Source organism: Typopeltis vanoorti, chromosome 9, assembly GCF_054136105.1.
Source record: "Typopeltis vanoorti isolate ZY-2024b chromosome 9, IOZ_Tvanoo_1.0, whole genome shotgun sequence".
In the NCBI taxonomy this organism is placed as follows: Eukaryota; Metazoa; Arthropoda; class Arachnida; order Uropygi; family Thelyphonidae; genus Typopeltis; species Typopeltis vanoorti.
The window spans coordinates 65365860-65388490 of record NC_143557.1 but is presented as its reverse complement, the minus strand read 5'-3'; the positions used below and the strand labels follow the sequence as shown (position 1 = coordinate 65388490).

At 35.3% G+C, this 22631-nt stretch overlaps 1 protein-coding gene across 2 annotated transcripts in view; it reads left to right on the top strand.

Moving 5' to 3' along the window:
* APP-BP1 (Nedd8-activating enzyme E1 regulatory subunit APP-BP1) overlaps positions 1 to 22631 on the top strand; it is a 316563-nt gene that overhangs the window by 154070 nt on the left and 139862 nt on the right. For both annotated transcript variants that reach the window (XM_090398384.1, XM_090398383.1), the window contains one exon: positions 15859 to 15922. In XM_090398384.1, coding sequence (XP_090254510.1) covers positions 15859 to 15922 — 64 coding nt within the window. The remainder of the gene's footprint in view (positions 1 to 15858; positions 15923 to 22631) is intronic.

Below are 22631 nucleotides of genomic sequence, written 5' to 3'. Positions count from 1 at the left end.
TGATTGCGGCAGATAAATGGGGATAACAAATAAAAGTTGTTGTGAGCAGATGAGTGGGGATAATGGATAAATCAGAGAGGAACTGATCAGTGTTTTTCTCCATTGATGAGGAAAGAGGTTCAGCAATGACTTTTATCTATTATCCCCATTCATCTGTCCACAAACTTTTATTTGTTATCCCCATTTATCTGCTTGCAATCATTAAGCTCAGCACACAACAACAACATTTATCTTTCATCCCCATTAATCTGCCCACTGCAAACTATGACTACACTCTGGTTCGACATGTGACATTCAGGTTAGTTTAGGTTAGGTTAGTCTAGGTTAGGTTAGTTTATAATGATTTCTGATTTCATTGAGTGCAAAAGAAGTACTTTACTTACTTTTTTCAATATATAATGATTTCCAACTAATAAAGGTAGAATGATTTCAAATTTCTGATTTCATTGAGTGCAAAAGAAGTACTTTCCTTACTTTTTTTATGATAAACTAACCTAGCCTAACCTTAGCTGTTATAATTTCTATTGAGAATGAAAACCTATATATAGAACCTATAAACATGTTTTTATTACATTTACCAGCTTCCTCTATGAATTATTCACTTTAACCGGTTAAAGTGATTAATTCTCGTAAATTATTCACTTTAGCTGGTAATTATTAATAATAACCGGATTTATCACTTTAACCGTAACACATATATATAGACATCTGATAGGGATGCTAAGGCATCCCATAGTATCCCTAAATGTAATTATGAAATACTAAGGCAGTTGATAAGGGGTCAACAGTTGCTATATACAAGTAGCCTAGTCACGAAGATACTTCATGCACAAACTTTGTTTGCTTACACTTGCATAAAGAATTAAATAATGCAATTTTGTAACTTTACCAACAAATTAAGGTGCATCACTGGGTAGTCCCCTTTCTCCCACACTAGCTAAATTTTTCATGGAAAGATTTGAACAACAGATACTAAATAGCATCCTTCCTAAGCCATCCTATTGTACAGATATGTTGGTGATGTTTTTGCAGTTTGGCATGGGTTCTGTACAGATCTGCAAGAGTTTGTCAATAAGATCAACACTTTTCACCATCGTATTCACTTCACTTTTGAGTTAGAAGAGAACAATCTGATTGCCTTTTTAGATCTTCTAGTACTTCAGCCAGATGGTAGCCCTGACTTCTTAGTATTTAGAAAGAAAACACACACACTGGACTTTATATTCATCCTCTTTCACACCATCATAATTATCAAAACTGGTGCCATTAAGACATCGAGGATATTTTCTTTGCTCTGCCGAGTTGCTGCTCTCCAAAGAAATAAATCACATCAAGTCCACTTTCCTTACTAGTGGCCTTACCAAAGCATATGTCCACAAGATAATCGATAATTATAGAATTGTCTTGTCATCTGTCTCTCATTGAAACAGTGATACAGGAGGTGGCTTGTGTTACTATTCCCTGTGTTAAAGGCATCTCAGAAGGTATAGCCAGACTATTTAGATCTGTTGGCCTACAAGTGTCCTTCCATCCTTTAGCAAGATATCTATTTTTCTATGCTCAGCTAAAGATAAACTTCTGCCTTTAGTTTATCCTGGAGTGATCAAATTCCTTGCCGTTGTGGATTATCGTATTTTGGCCAAACAGGTAGATTTGCAGCCATGAACATTTAGACTACATATGTTTTGTGAGCCAAATCAATTGGGACTTGCAGCACATATCACCACCATACACTGAGTTCTTTGGAAGAAAATTAAGGTTCTCCATAAAAGTAATAATCTCCTGGAATAACATCTATACAAAAGAGTTGCGAGACCTTGCTACATCAACCAAACCTAAATATAAACAGTGAACTTAAATTATTCCTGTTATAGGAAATGGTTCTTCACAAATTATAAAATTAACTTAAATTTAATTACCGTATTTGCTGGCATATAAGATGCACTTTTTTTCCTTGAAAATAGGTCTGAAAAACAGGGTGTGTCTTATATGCCGATACTCAGTTTTTTATTACTTTCATTTCTGGAAATTTTTTCTGTTACGAGTTACGCGATTTCTTTCTTGCTTCCTTGCAGTATGTGAGAGCATTCCGGTTACGTAGAGTTCAGTGGATGCGCATGCACTGTCATCGACGATCACAGCTGTGTTCCTGTTTTTTTTTTAAACTTTCCAATTGTTGTCGCGGTTGTTGTGAACGGTGATAAATTTCTGCCGTTAAATTTTCTCTAAATTTCTTGGCAAATCATGGCTGAAAAACGTCGACATTGCTAGAGTATTGCATACAAGCTATGTATGATTGCGTATGCTAAAGAACATGGAAACAGGGCTGCAGAGAGGCATTTCGGGCCACTCCGAACTGAGAAAATAATAAGAACTTGGTTGAATCAGGAAGAGGATCAAAAAAACTTTTTTTCCTAAAAATGTACAAAAAAGGGGGTGCATCTTATACGCCGGCAAATACGGTGTGTGTATATATATATATATATACACACACACCGTATTTGTATATATTTATTTATTTATTATTAAATCTTGTTAAAGTTATTTTTACTAGAACCTTAATATAATTAGACCATGATACTACATCACATATGTGCAGTTTATGCATGTTGTTGTTGAATATACTGGTTTCAGTTCTTGTTTAATTTGAAAGTCATACCGAAGTTGCCCTAGAGCAAAAATTTTTGCTAATAAAATGTATACATAAGTTAAATCTGTTTTATGTTATTTATTAATTACACAGGCCTGCGATGGAAAAGTTGTCTCTGAGAAGTAATAATTGATTCTTATAGATTTTTAGGTGCTGAGTTCAGAAAAAATAGTAAAAAAATTCCATCACCAACCAATTTTACCCAATTTCTAATTTTATCGTTTTTATTAGCAGTATTTGGATTTAAATTCAGCATATTGGTATTTATTTTCTCCTTTATTTACAGCTAATTAGTTGTATAAGTGCTTTTTTGAAGTGCCTTTTTATGGTAAATAAAGAAATTTCCACAAAATTCTCATTCTGAAGATAGGACAGGGAGGGAGGAATGCAGATAAAAGTGCAGGTGGCTACTTTGAATCTGATTTGCCAAGATAACAGATGACTTTCCTGTTGTCACAGACAACACATACATTTTCTTGTGTGATTCTTTAGTTGAACTTTAGTTGTTGACTACTAGGGTATAATATTTCTGAAAGGTGGCATATTTATTAATTAGTGTGAAGATTTAATTTAATGTGTTTGCAGGTTTTTTAATGCTTTTACGTAGTGTCATGTAATAGTGTTGATGTCATTCATTAAAATTCATTTAACTGTGTTTGTAATGGCGTTTGATTTTGGGACAACAAAGAGGATACACCAAATACCCGTGCTTTTTGTGCGTGTGGGATAGCCGAGATATTGGATAAAGAAGGAATGGCCAGAAAGAGTCACATTAGAACCTGGAAGTAAAAATGTGTTACATGAAACTTTGCTTTCTCAGGAAAAAATCCTTTTACCCCCACTTCACATAAAGCTGGGATTGATGAAGCAATTTGTCAAGGCTTTGTTTAAAGAAGGAGAGTGTTTTAAATACATCTATGCAAAATTTCTCAGATTATCTATAGCACAATTGAAAGAAGGTATTTTTATCAGTCCGGACATCAGGAAACTTATGAAGGATAAACTGTTTGAAAAAAAATAAAAAAATGGAACTGTTGAAAAAGAAGCATGGAAAACTTTGAAAGAGGTGGTGACCAAATTTTTAGGAAATCACAAGGATCCAAACTATAAAATGATTGTGGAAGACATGCTACAGAAATTCAAGGATTTGGGATGCTCCATGAGCTTAAAAGTGCACTTTCTCAACTTTTAATTAGGCTACTTTCCTGAGAATCTGGGAACTGTCAGCAAAGATCAAGGAGATATAAAGAAGGTATTAGGGCAGGTGGAATGTCAACATGATTAATGCAGACTATTGCTGGATGTTGCACAGATACAACCTGGGAAAAGAATTTCACAGAAAAAGTTCAAAAAGAAGCAGTGAAGGAAAAAGAAAAAGACACCACAACAAATTATAAAGTATGTACTAAAGATTAATCTTAATTACTTGAATTAAAAATTTTTTTTCCAATGCTTTCATTCCAAAAATGTTGACAGAAAATTTTAAATACTGTTACTTTACTTAATATAATGCGTTTTAAAACTATTTTACTGTAATATTGAGATCCATTTTGTGAAAAATCCTTATGTGATAGAGAAAAATGGAAGAGATATTTGAAATCAGCAGTCAGAAATAAATCAGAAAGAGTTAATAGTTTCCAGACAACTTTTCATGACTCGAATTTTGCAAGCTTGTGTTATCATCTCTTATGTTCCTATGTGTCAAGTTATTTCATAGTGCTTATAACACGAATGATGTTTAGAGTCTATTTCAAAAACTATTAGTTCAATTGAACGCTAGTAGCTTTTGAAACCTCAGCAGTAAGCTTTTTGAACAAATTATCCACCTTTTAATAAAGGTTGAAACCAGTTTGGAAAGTGACTCTCTCTTTCTCCCTCCCTTCACATTATAAGTTTGTGTTATGGGAGATATAAAGAGAGCAGTTCAGACTGAATGAGCTGCTTTCTCTATATACATGTAAGTTAGTTAGGAAAATGCTTTACATTCCATTTTTTTTTTTTTTTTTATGCCAGGGTAAAATATGGATGTAAAAAGAATATAATTTCTTGTTAAGTACAATATATCTTTCCATTTGCATAGCAGCGATATCATTTATTACTATAGACTAGCATGCATTTAATGGTTGGTGATAAGGGCCAGCCACTTGCCCTGATATATCTATGTATACATATGTGTGTGAAAATAGTCAATTTAAAATTATGAATATTTTTACAAATTGTTTATGTTAGTACATTATTAGTTTTGGTTTCATAATACGCATTGTCGGCACTTGCAATATGCCCATTATTGATGTTATTTTGTCAAAATGAAATGTAAAGCAGTTAAAAATTTATGTACTTACTGGATTTGGATAGTTGTGTTACTTTCAGAAATTTTATTGTGGTTTAAAATTATTAAGTGCTGTGTTTTGTACTAATAAATTTTGTACATAATGCTAATGAAGACGACACGTCAGCCATTTTACCTAACTTCTTGCTTGCCACTTTCATGGAGTGCACATGCGTGCCGAGGAGTTTGATGGGTGATTGACAGCTGTCAGAGAGAGCGTTCAATATGAAGATAACGAAAACAACAAGACAGTGTTTGGTATGGAAGTAAAGGAGGGAAAAAAAAGAAGAGAGAGCTAATGGAAGTTTAAGAATGCAGACGGAAGAATTTCGTTCTTACGAAGTTTATTTAGTTGTATGTGACAGTGGGAGGAATATTAATAGAAGATTCCGAAAAAGGAATCATAGTACTGTGAGCCTTTAAAGTGGAGGAGTTAAGACTGTAAATAAGTATCGGTAAATAAAAGCATATATTGCAATTGATGTTCTGTAAGAATGTTCGAGGGAATGCAGATTGGAAAATTTCATCTGTCTTAAGGATGCTGGATCTATCTGTTATTTCTACTGGAAAAGAAGATGGAATTTAGCAACTTAGATAAAGCAGTAGAAGAAACCTTTTTTGCTAGTAAGAAAATTAACAAAATTGAACTGCACGAGGTAAGAGTGCTTATACTTTGGTGAATTCAGAATATCAATACTTCAGAGTCAGGAGGAATAATGTGTGCTATGTAAGGATGATGAGAAGGGATCCTATGAAAAAGAAGAAGAGAATGTTATACCTTTGAAAAAGGGCCTTAACAAAGAAACTGACTATGAATATTTTGTTATTGTGTAAACAAGGTGTTTAGTATAATAGACGTGATTAAGTATATGTTAAACAAACCAGTAATAGAATGAGTCAGAGAATGGGTGATCTCTAAAGTATAAGTTTATTTTAAAAGGCCTTGGATCCAGTTAATTTTGTAGCTAGTTGTGTGATGTTATTTGAAGTGTATATATTGTTTTTGTTTTATTAAATGTGTATATTTGTATTTGGTGTTGAGTCAGTGATTTTTCAGATTCTGAAAGAAACAGTTAAATGCTTCCGTAGCGCAATTGGAAGAATGATGGTACATTGCGCCCTTTGATTGGAAAGGCCTAAGTTCTATTCTCATCACGATGGGAGTAATCTTTATGCGGACGATTTCAATCGAAGGTGAGTTAGCCGATCTCATACGGAGGTAGCAGGGTTTTTTCCCCCAGAAACTCGGGTTTTTCATCCCGCATACAGACAAATTAGCCCTTCAGAACACGCGCAATTTACAGACAAAAAATACTAGTTGTGGTGGCAGTGGATGGCGTTGATGGAGATGATTCGTGGTAGAAGTTTGGTGTGGTGGTTGAGACAGTTGTAGGTGTCCTCCCACGATGAGTCCTCGGACTCCTTGGAGGTGTCAGGAATAATAATAATAATAAAAGTCATTGCACCAATTGGATCGAACTCTTGTGCATATATAAAAACACTCAGAAATAGAAATAATCATTATAGAGAAAATCTCATAACAAATGAGGATTGATAATAATTAATTAATAAATAATCTCTCTTTATAACATATGTCCTTGGGGATCACTGAGCAGATTATATTAAAAGATTAATCAGTATATTTAATATTTCAAGATATGCATTGATATACTTTTATACATGTTGTACACAATAAGTCCATGGTATTAAATTGCTAGAATTGTTAGCTTATCTAACTCTTATTTAAAAAATATTTATTACAAGAAACTGAGTTTTAATTGGTCATTAACAAAATATAAAAACATACAACAAAACACTGACTAAGTTTATTATCAAAGACAGGTGGCTTCTTGCGTGTAAATAAAGATGACAAGCGGGAAAAAAGTACAAATTATCATAAAAATTGAACAAAACCAACATAGTTTTAACAATCAAAAGATGAGTAGATGAAGAAAATTGTTTTTTTGGAATTGTTAGATGATTAGCTGAAAAATTAACCACCATGAAGTTCCTAATTTTTCTCTGATGCGTTCTGTGTGTAAAATATATAGTTGACTGTGTATATATATTAAAATGATCTAATTTAGATAACATGAAGTGTTATCATAGTTGAAATGTATAGAATTAATTAAAATCAATCGTGTTTTAAGTGATCTAATAAATGGTTTCTAGATTTTCTTTCAGTTTTATATATATATATATATATTTTTTTTTAATATTTTAAAATATTTTTTTGCTTGTCATTTTTTGATTTGTTTACCCTTAAGAAGCCACAAGTTCCAGTATTGGTTTTTAGCATATTTGTATTCAAAGATCCAGTCTTATGTGTAAAACGTAAAATTTAAATACTATTTAACTGCTTTGTTTTATTTTTGGTTAAAGCTAGTTAGTGTTTCCTTGTATGTTTTTAATATTTTGTTAATAACCAATTAAAACTCCATTTCTTATAATATCTACTAGTGGTCATAAAGGTTATTTAATCAAAAAATTTGTTTATGTAAATATCAAATAATAGAAAGATATATTAATTTTGATTTAATTTCATTATTTTGTTTGGATTCTCTTAAATACTTCATAAATAGCAAATTTAAGAAATATAAAATAGAACTATGTGAAGAAATATTACTTTGTGAACCATTATTCTATCTTTGGAAATAACTATTTAGTTACTACCTTGGAAATATTTAGTATTAAAGTCATCATCATGAAATTCTGATATGTACCCTCAGGAGGTATACAGCATATCATAATAGTACTACGTGAAAAGTTACATCATTACTCATTCGACAATCATGTCGACAATTTTAATCCAAATTAATTTGTCAAGACTCTGATATTATCATATCTTATATTATTATATTACTATTATTATTATAATTATTATTATAACCACTTGAGTGGTTAGCGTATCCACTCTCCAGCCAAAAGGCTGTGGGCTCGAATTCCGCTGTGGGCATGGATGTTTGTGAAAAATACTAGTGGTGGTGGTGGTCGGTGGTAGATGGCTTTGGTGTAGATGAATGTAATTGAGTGGTGGTGATGGAGAGCTGTGGAGTAGGTGCCCTCTCTCGATGAGTCCTTGGACTCCCTAGAGGTGCTATATAATAAAAATTATTATTTAGGCCTCCAAGGAGTCAAAAGACTCATCGCTGGAGGTCCTTCCTAGGAAACACAGGTCTATCAAGACTCATCGTGGGAGGTCCATCCAAGGAAACAAAGTCTATCATACCACAACTTAAACTCATTGACTGTTCTCGCTCTCACCACTATCAGGCAGTGCATTCCACGGTTCAACCACCCTTCATGCAAAGAAACCACTCCTCACCCTCTTGCTCACAGTTTCCTTTCGTAACTTCCCTTGTCATCACTCCTTCCTGCTGTTCAACCAAGCGAAAGAACTCCCCAGTGTCAACCCTGTAAACACCTCTCAACAGTTTAAAAGTCTCAATCATATCACCTCTCCTTCTTCTATCCACCAAACTCTTCAGTCCACATTCCCTCAGCCGATCCTCATAACTAATATTGTACAGTTCTGAAACTCTTTGTTATCTGCCTTTGTACCCTTTCCACAGTTAATTTATGCCCTTCAAACCTTGGGGGCCAAATCTGAGAACAATAGTGTAAGTGTGGTCTGATCAGGGTCTTATACAACGGAATGGTAACTCTTTTATCTCTGCAGGTCAGTGTCCTTCTCATTATTGCAGCAATCCTCTGTATTACCTTCACTGCCTTTGTAATATGTCCCCTGAATTTCAGGTTTCTATCAATCATCAACCCCAGATCTCTTGTCTCCCCTACTTTTTCCAGTATAGCTCCTCCAATAGAGTATGCAGCATCCCATTGATGTGTCCCAAACCTCAAGACCTTACATTTTGCTGCATTAAACTGACACCCCCATTCATTTGCCCATCTGTCTAGCTTATTCAAATTCTCTTGCAGGACTACAACATCTGCACTATTACTAATAACCCTTCCCAGCTTCACACAATCTGCAAACAACTGAATATCCCCCTGTAATCCACCGACAATGTCATTGATATAAAGGTTAAACAATATAGGTTCAGTACTGAGCCCTGTGGGATCCCACTTGCAACCCTCTGTCTTTTTGAAACTGTCCCACCATACACAACTCTATGATATTCATTGAATCAATGTGCGTATTATCTTCAAACTTCATCTTCAACATCATTTTCAACAGCAGTAGAATCAGCAGAATCACTTTTCATTATTTTTTTTTCCCAAAAAAATTTAATATAATAAATTTCATTGTCTTTTCATGTTTCACGGGTAAAAATACTTTTACAATTATAAAAATAAAATTTGCTGAATCTACAGTTTTTAAATTTATTATTATTTTCAAATTTTAAACACAAACATCGGTGTACTGATGAACACAGAAATAATGTCCAGTGGAACAACCTGCTGATGACAGTTTTACAAACATCTGATTGTCTAGTGGTTTTACCATACGATTGCATATTTATTTTCAAACATTCATTATAGCGGAGTCGAAACAATAATTCCAAATAATCTACACACTGCTGAATAGACTCATTTCTGTTAGGTTACTGAACGAGTTTGTGGCTTAATATATTTCAAAAAATTATGTTTTTTTTTTTTTTTAAATAAAAAGTAAAGAAGAACAAGGGTCTAGCAAATTTGAGAAAAATTTAACAAAGGGCCCCGCAAGCCCCTTATAGCTCACCACTGGACGTAGGCATCTGGAAAGATTGCTGTTCTGAACGAGTCAGTGTGTCAATGCAGGGAAACTAGAATGCTCAAGGTGGATGGTAGTAGGGGTGGCCTCTTGTGAGAAAGGGTACTTGGGAGAAGGGGGGACGACATCAGGTAACACTGAGCCCACTGGAGTCTAGAGGGGGGAGGATAATGCTGGGTAGTGGCATTTTTATGCTTTATACTAATGCTAGGAGTATTAATCCGGAATAAAGGAGAGGAATTGGTGGTGCTGATACCATCAGCCTGGCCAAAGATTATTGGGATACTGACGTGGTTGACAGAAGAGGATATAATAACAGGAATAGAAGTAGCAGGTTACAGCATTTTTTGGCAGGATAGGAAGGGAAAATGTGGTGGTGGAGTACTGCTTATGATAAGTGACGACTTATGTCCTCTAAGAGCGGAGGCTGAGGAAGGCAGTGACACTAATGATTTTGAAAGCATATGGTGTGAGGTAGAGATAGGCAAGATGGGATATTTAGTGGAGTGTTGCTACAAACCAAGGAGCATAAAGGGTGGGGACCAGGAGATGTTTAGACAGTTGAGCTTGGCAAATGCAAGAAGAATGATTGTTATGGAAGATTTTAACTACAGCAGTATAAATTGGGGAGAGGAAGATGCATGTAGCAATAGGGGGAAAAGAATTTCTAGAATTCTTGAGAGACAAATGTCTTAGGCAACATGTAATAGAGGGAACAAGAGGTTCAAGAGCTTTGGTTTTGGTCATAGCATCAGAAGAGTTGATAATAACTGAGATGACATCTCTCCCACCAGTTGGAGAGAGTGACCATGTGGTTTTGACTTGGAAGATGAACAGACATGCAGGAGTATCAAAGAGACGGGAACATATGTGGAATTATAAGTCAGGTGATTATAATAGTCTTAGACATCAATTTGGGGAAGTTTCATGGAGGAAGGAATTGGAAGATGGGGGATATCATTAGTGCTTGGGAAATTGTGAAGGAATATTTGTTAACAGCAATAGTAAGCTATTCCACAAGTGAAGAAGAGGACACAATTGGGTGTAAAGTGGAAGACGAACAGTATTAAACAGGAACTGCATGTGAAAAAGAGGCTATGGAAGAGATATAAGGAGACAGTGAAGAGCAGATGCATGAAGAATATAAGACACAGGCCAGGAGAGTGACTAGTATGGTAAGGAAGGCGAAACTGGAATATGAGAAGAGATTGGCCCTAAGATCCAAAGAAAATCCTAGAGAATTTTTTTAGTTATGTGGCCAGTAGGAGGAGAAATTATTGTGGAAGAATGGCATTGTAGGATAAAAATGGAAATAGAGTGACTGATGCAGAGGACATAGTAGAATTGTTCAATGAACATATTATTTCATCCTGGAGGAGTAAATTTTAATACTAGGGGGATAGGGCAGGTTCGAGGTTTAGAGGTGTAGGAGGAGTGTGTGTTCCAAATACTGAGTACTCTGGATGTCAGTAAAGCTGTGGGACTGAATGGTAGGCAGAGGACATAGTAGGCCTATGTCCTCTGCCTCTAATTATAAGCCAGTTTGTGTGTCATCAGTAGTTGTTAAGATCTTGGAGAAATTAGTTAGAGACCGTATACAACATTGGGCAGATGAGGGTAATGTTATCTGTGAGAGTCAACATGAATTTGTGAAGGGGCACTCTTGTTTTAGTAATGTCTTGTTTTGACAACAAGTCGGAGGAGAAAAAGAAAATAATTTACCTGATTGCTGGAATGAGAAGCAAGCATTGCATTTCTAAACGCAGTATGTATAAGTGGTTAGAAGTTAAGAATGGTAAATTAGGATGTTGTGTTTGCTCAAAATATAAAAACTTAAGTGTTGAAGGAGAAAAAAGCTGTTTTATCATCAAAGGAATGGATAGAGATGAAAATGGAACTGCATGGAAACACTACAGACTCATGAACTGCATGTTTGCGTAAAAAGTTATTCAAACATAATGAATCATTTGCTCATAATAAAATCATAAAAATAAATGAAGAATGTAGCAAATCTATATTACCAAATTTAATTGACAAACTAAATGAAAAAGAAATTTTGATGACTTCAAAAATGTTTAATTCTGTTTATAGTTTGGTGAAGAGAAACCGACCTATGTCTGATTTGCCAGATTTAATCAAACTCCAAATTAAAAATGGTATTGTTCTAGGATTATTATTGCATTCTACATTCTCATGAATTAGAATAGTTGAACATATTTCTAAACAAATAAAATTAGAAATATTCTCCAAAATAATAGAAAAAAATGCAAAATTTCTATAATAGCAGACGAATCGATAATGTTGTCAATTCGTCTGCTATTATAGAAAAAAAAATGTTTTAGTTATTCACATATAAGTTGAGCTCACTGAACTATGTATGATTTTTGTAGATCTTGCAGAACTAGAAAATATCATCGCGGAATGTATACATGTTACTTTAAATTCATATAGCTTTTCTGATAATTTAAAAAATCATCTTATTGCAGTTTGTTCTGATGGAGCTAGTGTAATGCCAGGAAACAACAATCAGGTGTTGCAATCAAACTTCTACAAAAATTTCCCAACATTGTGATTTGGCATTGCGTAGCTCATCATTTACAATTAGCATTAGACGATTCGATGAAAAACATTAAAGAAATAAATCATTTTGAAATATTTATGGATAAATTATATGCTTTTCATCACCAATCACCTAAACATCAACGAGAATTAAATGCAATTGCAAAAGACCTTGGTATCGAAATTTTAAAGATCGGCCATGTGTTTGGACCACGATGGGCAGCTTGCAGTTTACAAACGGCTCTCGTTGTGTGGAGAAATTACCTTTATGCAAGCATTTTGCATCGAACGATAAATATAAGGGCTTTTTAAACCGACTTCTCAATTTGAATTTTTAAAAGATATAGCATTGATGATTGATATCCTACAGGAATTATCACATCTGTCAGAAGCTCTACAAAGTCGTAATAGAAGTATTATAAGGGCTAACTCCTTAATCATGCAAACAATTAATGCAAGTAATGATTTTAAAAATTCTGCAGGTTCTTGTGAATCTAAAATTGATACCATGTTAAAATCAAAACAATTTGAAGGAATAGCAATTGAAAGCAAAATCAGATTTTAAAAACTACCGCAAGAAACATTCCCTCTTATAATGTCTTTAAAGGATAGATTAATGCAGCAAAGAAATTTTAAACTTAAAAATTAAAATTATGAGGATTTGGAAGATGAAGAACTCAAAAACATTTTAAATGCATGTTATTATCCTGAAACATGGAGTATGGAAGAAGTTACGTGACCATGGTTAGAAGGGGAAAAAAGATAAGATCTTTAAATTTTATTTTGAAATATGAAATTAAAATTAATGATTTTAGAGATTTAGTGGAAATGGCTTTGACTGGAAAGTTAGAAAACGAAATTCCCACCAATGCGAAAAAAGCCAAAGCAATTATGGCAACAATTGCAGTTTTCAGCACTGAAGCCGAACGAGCTTTTAGTGTGATGAATAACATCATAACAATGAAGAGATCTTCTCTTACTATAACATATTTCGGATTTAATGACAAATGTATAAATGGGAAACCCTTGAATGAATTTAATCCGAATCCCTATATCAAATCTTTTCTAGCAAATCAGCGCTCGGCTATAGATCCTCCTAAAAGAACACGAGACGTGAGGGAGGAAACAAGGTGTGGCAGCTGTTGTCATAAGTATTTCCTTAAAGTAATTTTTTGTAAATGTTAACCTGCAAAGGAGAGACTTTTTTCTGGGTAAATGTGCACCAGACAGTGATTTTTTTTTTCCCCATGTAAAATCGTCTCATAGTTTCAAAAGTGATTTTATTAAATAAAATATTATAGTTACTGTTACTACCATTTTACAAATAAGAATTCACTTTTGGTAGTCTCATATAAATAAATAGGGCTATAAAATAATGTCCCTTGATTGGTACTGTTGATTATCACTTGAAGTATAAAAACAAAAAAAAAAATAACGTATTTCAATATTATAGTGTTTAGATAATATTTATATATTATTTATAGATTGTTTGTCATAAAAACTTCTATCGCAAACAAAACAAAATTATTTTGTTTATAAACATCCCGCGAACATCCATAAGCGTTCACAAACATCCTGCCATGGGAATGGATGTTTGCGTTTGTCTCTGGAAACACTAGTGGTGGCTGTCGGCGATAGATGCCGTTGGTATAGTTTTTTTTTTTTTTTTTTTGTGATGCGAGCCCTTTGCTAAAATTTCCATAGCTCACCACTGCCTATGTCCTTCCTCATTCAAATGCAAGCAGTCAATTGCATACAATTCCTCTCTGTCCTCAAATGCCCTCCAAGCATCCACATATTCCAATCCTCTCTTCTGACGCATTCTAGCTATTATGTTAATTAATATTACTGCTCTTCTGCTCAGCTTGTCACTGTCATACCTAGGCAACACGAACACTATCTTTCCTCTCTGCATCTTCTTTCGTACTACCTCAAGCAAGAATCTCATATCTCTTGCTGCCCAATTTACATTACCTCTCAAGTCATTTATTCCTACCATCACAACAATCATCTCATCGACCCTTTTACCCCCCTCCCCCTAATTGCCATAGCCACACTTTCTATCGTTCCTCTAGGCAAACACTCCTCATGCATCCTGTCTTGCACACCACGGATCATTGAATCCCCATACATTACACCTCTTACCACCCTGTTCCTTGATTGCTCTCATGCATCCCCCAATCTCTCTCCTCTAACACTTTCTCTCTGTGTTCCTGCCTTCCTGATATCACTCTATCCCTGGTTCCAGTGCTCCCTTGCATTCTTCTCATTCCCCCTCTCTCTCTCTTACTGTTCCCATTCTCTTCTCTTCTCTCATTCCCATATCTCTCCCTCTCTTCCACTTATCCTATTCTCTCCTCTTCTATCATTCCCATAACTCTCTCTCATCCCCTCTCTTCTGCCATTCCCATTCTCTCCTGTTCTGATAGAAGTGTTCCAGAGGTATAGGAATGATATTCCCATACCTCTCTCTCTCTCATTTCCTCTCTCCTACTGCTTCTATTCTCTACTCTTTTATCATTCCCAAAGCTTTCTCTCACTCCTACTCAGATTTGCCTTGCATACATCTCTTCTAGTCTCATCTTTCATACTTCTCATCTCATTCACAAGACATTACACCTCCTCTTTCAGCTCATCTGTCCCTCTCTGCAAGTTAGTCACTCCTACTCGGCATTCATTTATCCAATCAAAACCATCTCCATAAACTTCACTGTTATTCAAGCCTTCCACACTCCCCACTCTTATTTTCTCATTTATACTTCACTTGTCATTCTCTCCTATCGCACTACTCTCCGCTCGTCATTCTCTCCTATCATACTGTTCGTCTCCAGACATTCATTCCCCCCGCTCAAAAGCAACTAGGTTGGTTATCGAAATATCTAATTCATTGATTTCCTCTCACTGTCTGCATTTTGCACATATATGCACTCCCCCCTTCTCTCACCCGCCACATATCCAACTCCTGGGAAACATACATGCCGCAAATACTGCATGCCACAAAGTCCTTTATTATGTTATTTATTAGTCTTATATTATATTATTAATATCTTCTAAGGTACTTTTTTTACTGTATCAATTCATGTAGATCTTGATCTTCTGAATCTTTTTCTTGTCATCCTGAGATTAGCTCAGCTAACACATTCCTGAATGCTAAGAATGTCAAGTTTTTTTCTAATATTCTGATTTTTAATATGATACTGCTATTGATACCATCTGTTCACTCTCCTAGTCTTTCTCAGAACTCGCATATCAATCATCTGTAGTCTTTGATGAAGTCTTATATCTAACCTAACTCTCAAATCCATAAGTTAAAGGTCTTGTATATAGCTAGTTTAGTGTTTTGACTAATTTCTCTCTTATTTCAGATTAATTTATTCATTTGATTTTCTTTCTTAATTTTAATGTCGATTTCCATATTTAATTTGCCACATTCACTAAAAATTTTCCTAGTAGCTGAAATGTTTTATTTGTTCTATAGGATCTACATTAAGGAACAATTGTTTTCAATCTTCCTTTCTATTTTCATAGTTTGTCTTTTTATTGCTGATTTTCATACCAAACTTGTGAAACTGTATTTTCAGTGACTATGTTTTCTTTGTTCAGCATGGAGGAAAGTTACCAAAGGACTATAAAGAAAGGGATGCTTTCAAGAAGATGATTCAAAAAGGTTAGTAATGGTGTTGTTTATTTACAGAATTTAGATTGTCTTTTTGCAACTGTCTTGGTTTTGGTTAACTTTTTATAATTGGAATGAATATATATATATATATATATATATATACACACACACACACATACACACTTGACATTCCAAGTGCTAAAGTGCTTGACATTTAAGTGCTAAAGTACATTTAAGTACATTTTCTTAAACTTTACCTTAGAAAAATTTAGCAGTTCAGTAGGAACGTTATAATACTACAACTTTGATTAACACTAAGATGACGGCACCGGACAAGTTAGAGTTCGAAAAATTTGCTACATAATGTTGCCAAAGTGAGCGGTAATTTAAGAAATGATTTAAAAAAAGAACATACCAACTGCACTGAGTGAACTAATGAAGGTATTCAATAAAATGAAAAATGAAAACAAAAGTATCAAAAGAACTGCAGTCTACTACAAATAAGCAGGAAAAGGCTAGCTCAGTCTACTTAGCTATACTCACAAATCATTAAAAACAATGCTAAAAACAAAGATGAATCTGAAAACAATCCTTGCTAGAAATTAATAGTGAAACCAATAGCTCAACTAAATGGCAAAGAAACCAAAAATATTATAAAAGAAAAAATAGACCTAAGAAAAATCAAAATTGGAATCCCAAAAATGATAAGTATTAATAAAGGAGGAGTCTTAATTGAATCCAAAGAAAAGGCTGACAGACTTGCTCATAACAAAATCTCTAAGGTATTCAAAGACATCTTAGTTTTCAAATCCTAGTAAGAAACATCTTCCAAGGCTAATTGTATATGATATTCTCAGCAAAATCAATATGAACAATGCAATTGACTCATTATGCACAGTATGAAGAATTCTTCACTGGTAATACAGAGATGACAGAAATTCATCATGACAAATAAACGAACAAGAGAAACTTAATTATTGAAGTCGATCCAGCAGTGAGGACCAAATTGCTGAAAACCTGTGTTAAAATGCTGTGGAGAATTTGCCACTGCACAGACTATAAGCATTCTGAAGTGCTTTAACTGCAATAAGTTCTGCCATCACACACAAGATTTTTTTGGGGGGAAAAAAACCAAAGAATCCATTCTGTTCTAAGGAACACAAGTTCAGCGAGTGCCCACGAAACATCTGCGATGAACTGTATAAATTGCCAAAACCAAAAACAAGTGCAAATACATGGTACTAAGCAAAGACTGCCTGACATACAACTGCTATAGACAGCTCAAAATTCAAAACATAGATTATAGAAAGCAATAATAAAGTTAGCAGAAACAGCACTACTTCCCTGGCATGCCTTCAAATAAATATCCAACTTTCTATCTAGGCTGTAAATAACTTAACAGAACTCATAAATAGAAAAAAATATAGGACTAGCACTAATACAAGAACCTTACAATATCAACAACAAAATATGTGGATTCCAACTAATTATAAAATATTTTCTAAAGGATCAGAAAAAAAGAGAGCTGCAATACTTGTGCTCAAGACAATATTATTTCTCAGTACAGCAACGAGGACTCGGTACTTATTGAAATTATGTACCGTGGAATCAAAACTTTTGCTGCATGTATCTAGACCATCATAGTGACATAAAATACGACTTAGAAAAAATGGGCAGCAGCATGGATTTTACCATCAATCATGGCCTAATTCTTGGAATGAATAGTAACACCCATTCGGTTTTATGGTTTAACGAGAGCACACACACAATAGAGGTAAAAATCTGGAAGAGTTTTTAGCATCAAATTTCCTACACATATTAAACAGATGACTGTAATACCCCATCATTTGAAAATACCAGAAGAAGTAGCTTCATTGATTTGACAATAGCAAATGACACTATTTTATCCCAGGTTTCTGAATGGAGATGCAACGAAGAGGAAAGCTGTTCTGATCATCACATATTGTTTCATCATCAGTAACAAAAATTTAAATGGAATACACAAGACAAATCGTTGCATCATGAAGTACTTCTCCAACAAAACCAATCTATACATATTTGCAAAAGCATTAAAAAGAGAATTTGCATGCCTAATCTCAGAGCGTCACTTTAATGGGATCAGCAAACAACAGCTCAGCTTAGACAAGAACCTAGCTATCTGGGAATCAGCACAATCTGATATAGACTTCCTTGCTTCTATGCTTTCATCAGGTCTGAAAAAATTCAGTATCCAACTCAGAACAACCCAGAAGCTAAACATCGATGGAAGAAAATCAGTATCTTGGTGGAATGGCAAACTAACAGTCCTAGGAAAACATGTAAACACACTCAGACAACTATATCAAAGAACATACAATAATCAAGATTTAAGACAGAGTGGAAGTGTGTATCATCCAGGCGCTGACTTTGCAGTTACTGATGTGAGGATTGAGGTAGATGAACTGGAGGTACTTAGTATATTGAAAAATATCGATGTGAATACTTCAGTGACTTGATGATAATTTGTACATTAATGATATAATGAAAAATTTAAGTGGGGATATTTAATTGTTCGCTGATGATAGAAAACTGGAGAAGGCAATAATTGATAAAGATGATATATAATATCTTGTAGGATGACTTAAATAAATTGGGAGTATGAGCAAAGGACAATGGTTGTCTATTTAATATTGTAAAATATAAGGTATGCACTTTGGGATGAAACATACTGTGTATCATATTGATGGTACTAGATTATAGGAAATTGATGAGGCTAGGGAAATGGGAGTGATGGTGGATAGAGATTTGAAATTCAGAGGACACATTGAAGAGTTGGCAGAATAGCTCAGAAGATTACTTGGATGCTGAAGAAAATTGATAAGTAAAGATAGGGAGGTTATTATCCCTCTTTATAAGGCTATGATTAGGCCCAGATTTTGTCACCTGCCTTTCTTGGGGATCAGGAGGTGGTGGTGTAGAGGATTCAGATGAATAACCAAGCTGGTGACAGGTTTGTGGAATGTTCATCACAATAGATTTGCGTGTGTGTGGGTTGCAAAGTTTAGCTGGCAGGGAGAGAGCAGAGGGTATATGATAGAAACTTATGAGTTACTAAAGGGATTCTATAAGATTGACAAAAGAATTTTTCAATACATGGGGAGTAGGGGAAAACAAGCAGATCACACTTAGAAGTTGTCTAAGAGTGTGATAAGGATGTGCAGACTAGATTCTTTACTTGGAGAGTGGTGAGTGAGTGAGTGGAATGGATTGCCAGAGGTGGTTGTGAGTGCCCGAACAGTGAATCAGTTTAAGGAGATGTATGATAGTAATTGTGTAATGGATAGTGTGGGTGTCTCCCACAGTGAGTCTTTTGATTCCATGGAGTACCCTTATAAATAATACGGATACTCCATGGAATATTCTGAAATATTAAATTATTTCAGGAAAGTACAATGTATACTAAATATTAATTAAAAGAAAACTTTAATCAATACTTCCTATATTTTGGCAATGTTGCATTGCCATCTTCATGGGAACATACAACTATGATAAGTGCATGCAGGCACGAACAACGAGCAAATGAGGCCGAAGAGAGTAACTAATGTTGTTCCTAGAGTCCTGAAGGTGCCCCCTAGCGGACTAAATTAGGTTGTCTTGGCTGATGTTCTCATGATGCAAGCTTCCCAAATTTGGGGCAGTCTCATGCACCCAAATTTGTTGAGGTTTGGGAAGTTTTTTAGAGCTGAGGCTGATTCCATGAACAATCTTTCGTATTTATATTTGCTGTGGCGTAGTAAAGTGGCTTTCTTCCATCGTATTCTGTGGCGAGTATCCAGAGCATGGTCCGCAAGCCCAGAATAGCTATATTGGTGAAACCGAATGTAGTTTTTGTGTTCAGATATCCTGATATTAGCTGTCCTGCCTGTTTGGCCATAGTAGGACAGTTTACAGCTGCAAGGGACCTGGTATACTCCAGGTAGGTCTAGGGGAAGTGTCTGGTCTTTGGTGGAGCGGATAAGGGATGCCAGTTTCTTATATGGTTTGTAACAGGTCGTTAGGTCTTATTTCTTTAGGATTTTTGTTAACTTTTCAGAGGTGCCCTGGATATAAGGAATGGTGATAGATTTAATGTAATCTTTGTTATGAAGGGGCGGGGAGGGGAGGGTTTGTGGTTAACTGGTTTTAATATTTTTTGGGGGATCGTAGCCATTGGCTAAGAACTTGTTAAGGATGTGTTTTAGTTCACTGGGTAGGGTATTGTTATCAACCGATTAATTTTGCTCTGTTATATGGGGTTTTTATAACCCCATATTGTTGTGTGTGTATGTGGCAGGGGTTGCTGGTGAATGTATCTGCATGTATGGGTTGGTTTTCTGAACCAACCCATACAGGCAGATACATTCCTGATGGATCCTTGGCTTTCTCTGTCAGATAGACAGAGAAAGCCAAGGATCCATCAGGCTGGCATATAATCAGAGTGTCCAGAAAAGGAAAACTGTTGTTTTTTTTCTTTTTCCAAGGTGAACTGGATTCTGGGGTGTTTTAGTATGTTAAGAAGATGTGCAGTGTATCTGAGCCATGTGGCCAAAATAGCGAACACATCATTCACATAGCCAAACAGTGGGTTTTTGTGGGGCTGAGTTTAAGGCCATTTCTTCCAAAGTCTCCATATAGAAGTTGTCTAGGGGTGGGGAGAGTGGTGAATCCATGGCTGTCCCCTCTATCTGTTGTAGAATTTTCCTTGCCAAACGAAATAGCCTGAGTTCATTGTGAACTGAAATAGGGCTGAGATATCAGGAGGAAATTTGACTTGGATGAGCTCTAAGGTATCTTTGAGTGGGACATTCGTGAATAAGGAGGAGACATCAAAACTGACCATTATGTCAATGTGTTGGAGTGAGAGGTTTTCTATACTGGCTTTGAAGTGGGCTGAGTTTTTTATGTGTGATGGTGTGTTGCCAGTATAATGTGTGAGCGCTTAGGCTAAATGTTTGGCTAATTTATATGTAGAGGAATCAGTGCCATGCACAATTGAACATAATGGCACATTTTGTTTATGGATTTTTGGTAGTCCATATATTCGGGGGGGGGTCTACAGTTAAAAGGCTTTAGTTTGTTAGTAACTTCCTCAGGCCAAGAAGTAACCTTCTTAAGCAGCCTTTTGAGTGTTCTGATTTGGGAGCTGGTGGGATCATATTCAATAGGGAGGTAAGTAGACCGATCTAACAATAAAGTAAGCTTACCTGTATAGTCTGTTTGGTTGAGAACCACAGTGGCATTACCCTTATCCCCTTTGGTGATTACTATTTCTTTCTTGTTCTTCTTCATTTCTTGTAGAGCTTTATATTCTGCTTTGGATAGGTTGGTTTTTGGTGGTTTTTCTTTGGTCAGAACACCAGCTACATCCAGTCTGATATTGTTGGGAAGGTTGCGGATTCCACTTTCTACCTGTATCATTATTTCTTTGGAAGGTATTTTCTTCGGTGCTAAGGCTAAATTATGGCCTTGTGTAAGTGCGCTGAGTGCTTCAGGCTTCAAGGTAACAGAAGACAGGTTAGTTACCTTGTTTAGCAGTAGTTGAGGTTTGGAGGTAGAGTTCCTTTTCAGATTTTCAAATTTTTTAATGTCGGACATTACATTTTTGTACATTCTTTATCTGCTGAAGCACACGAGATGTCATAGAGAATCGTCCGTAGGTCGTGGTTCAGAGTAGCGGCAAGCTCTTCTAACGCACAAATAATCTCATTGATGTCGACTAAGTGAACATGGGTAGCAGCAATTTGTTCGTGTAGGGGGCGAAGCTAGTGCGTTTATAAATGCAGAGAGCCTTCTGTGAAGAGAAGCAGTGCTTTAATTTCACACAATTTGGATTACCTTATTATCCCAGCAGCGTTTTAAGAAGGTCAAACAATTTACTTATCTTGATATCTTCAGCTTTAATTTGTCGTATTGGAGGGCTTTGAGCGCGATAGAATCTCCATGGATGATAGTAATTCTTGTTGATAAGCTTATACATTGGTAATACATGACTACTAAATTATTTCAGGAAATTACAACATATACTAAATACAGTAAAACTCGTCCAAGGCAGAACATGAATAAGGCAGAAACTTGCTCAATATGAACAAATTATATAGTCCTGGCCCAAAGAATAGGCATTACAGTGTTATTTATTTTGTATAATGCGGAATCTGCCAAATGCCGAAACAGAAAGCAATATTTGAAGAATTTATTAAAAATTACTTGTATAAAGCGGAAAGTATTTTAAAAATACACCTATATTTATTATATTTTGGCACTTGTGTTGCTTTTACTGTTTCATTTGAGAATTAATGGTCAGTTTCCGGTAAGTCCAAACATTTCAGTAACCTGAATTTCAACAAACCGATCAGTTCATTTTTTGCATCATGGCTAAATCATATGTGGTGTTGTCGCTAAAAGAAAAAGTCAAAGTCATTGAAGTTAAAGAAAAGGATAAACTCTCGGTATGTGAATGTTTTTTTGATCTTGCATTCGCGAACCACTCCCATACTTAAACAAAGGGATAAAATAATGAATGAGTGGCTGCAAGGAAATGGTCGAATGAAGAGGAAGGCAGAGGTAACCGACAATGAGGGAATCAATGAGGTAGTGTGGGAGTGGTTCACGAATGCAAGATCAAAAAACATTCACATATCCCCTTCAATGGTCCAAAGTGAAGCTCTCGCAGTAGCCAAATCTCTTGGGAATGATCAGGTTAAAGTGTCTACAGGATGGTTGAATAGTTTTAAGAAGAGGC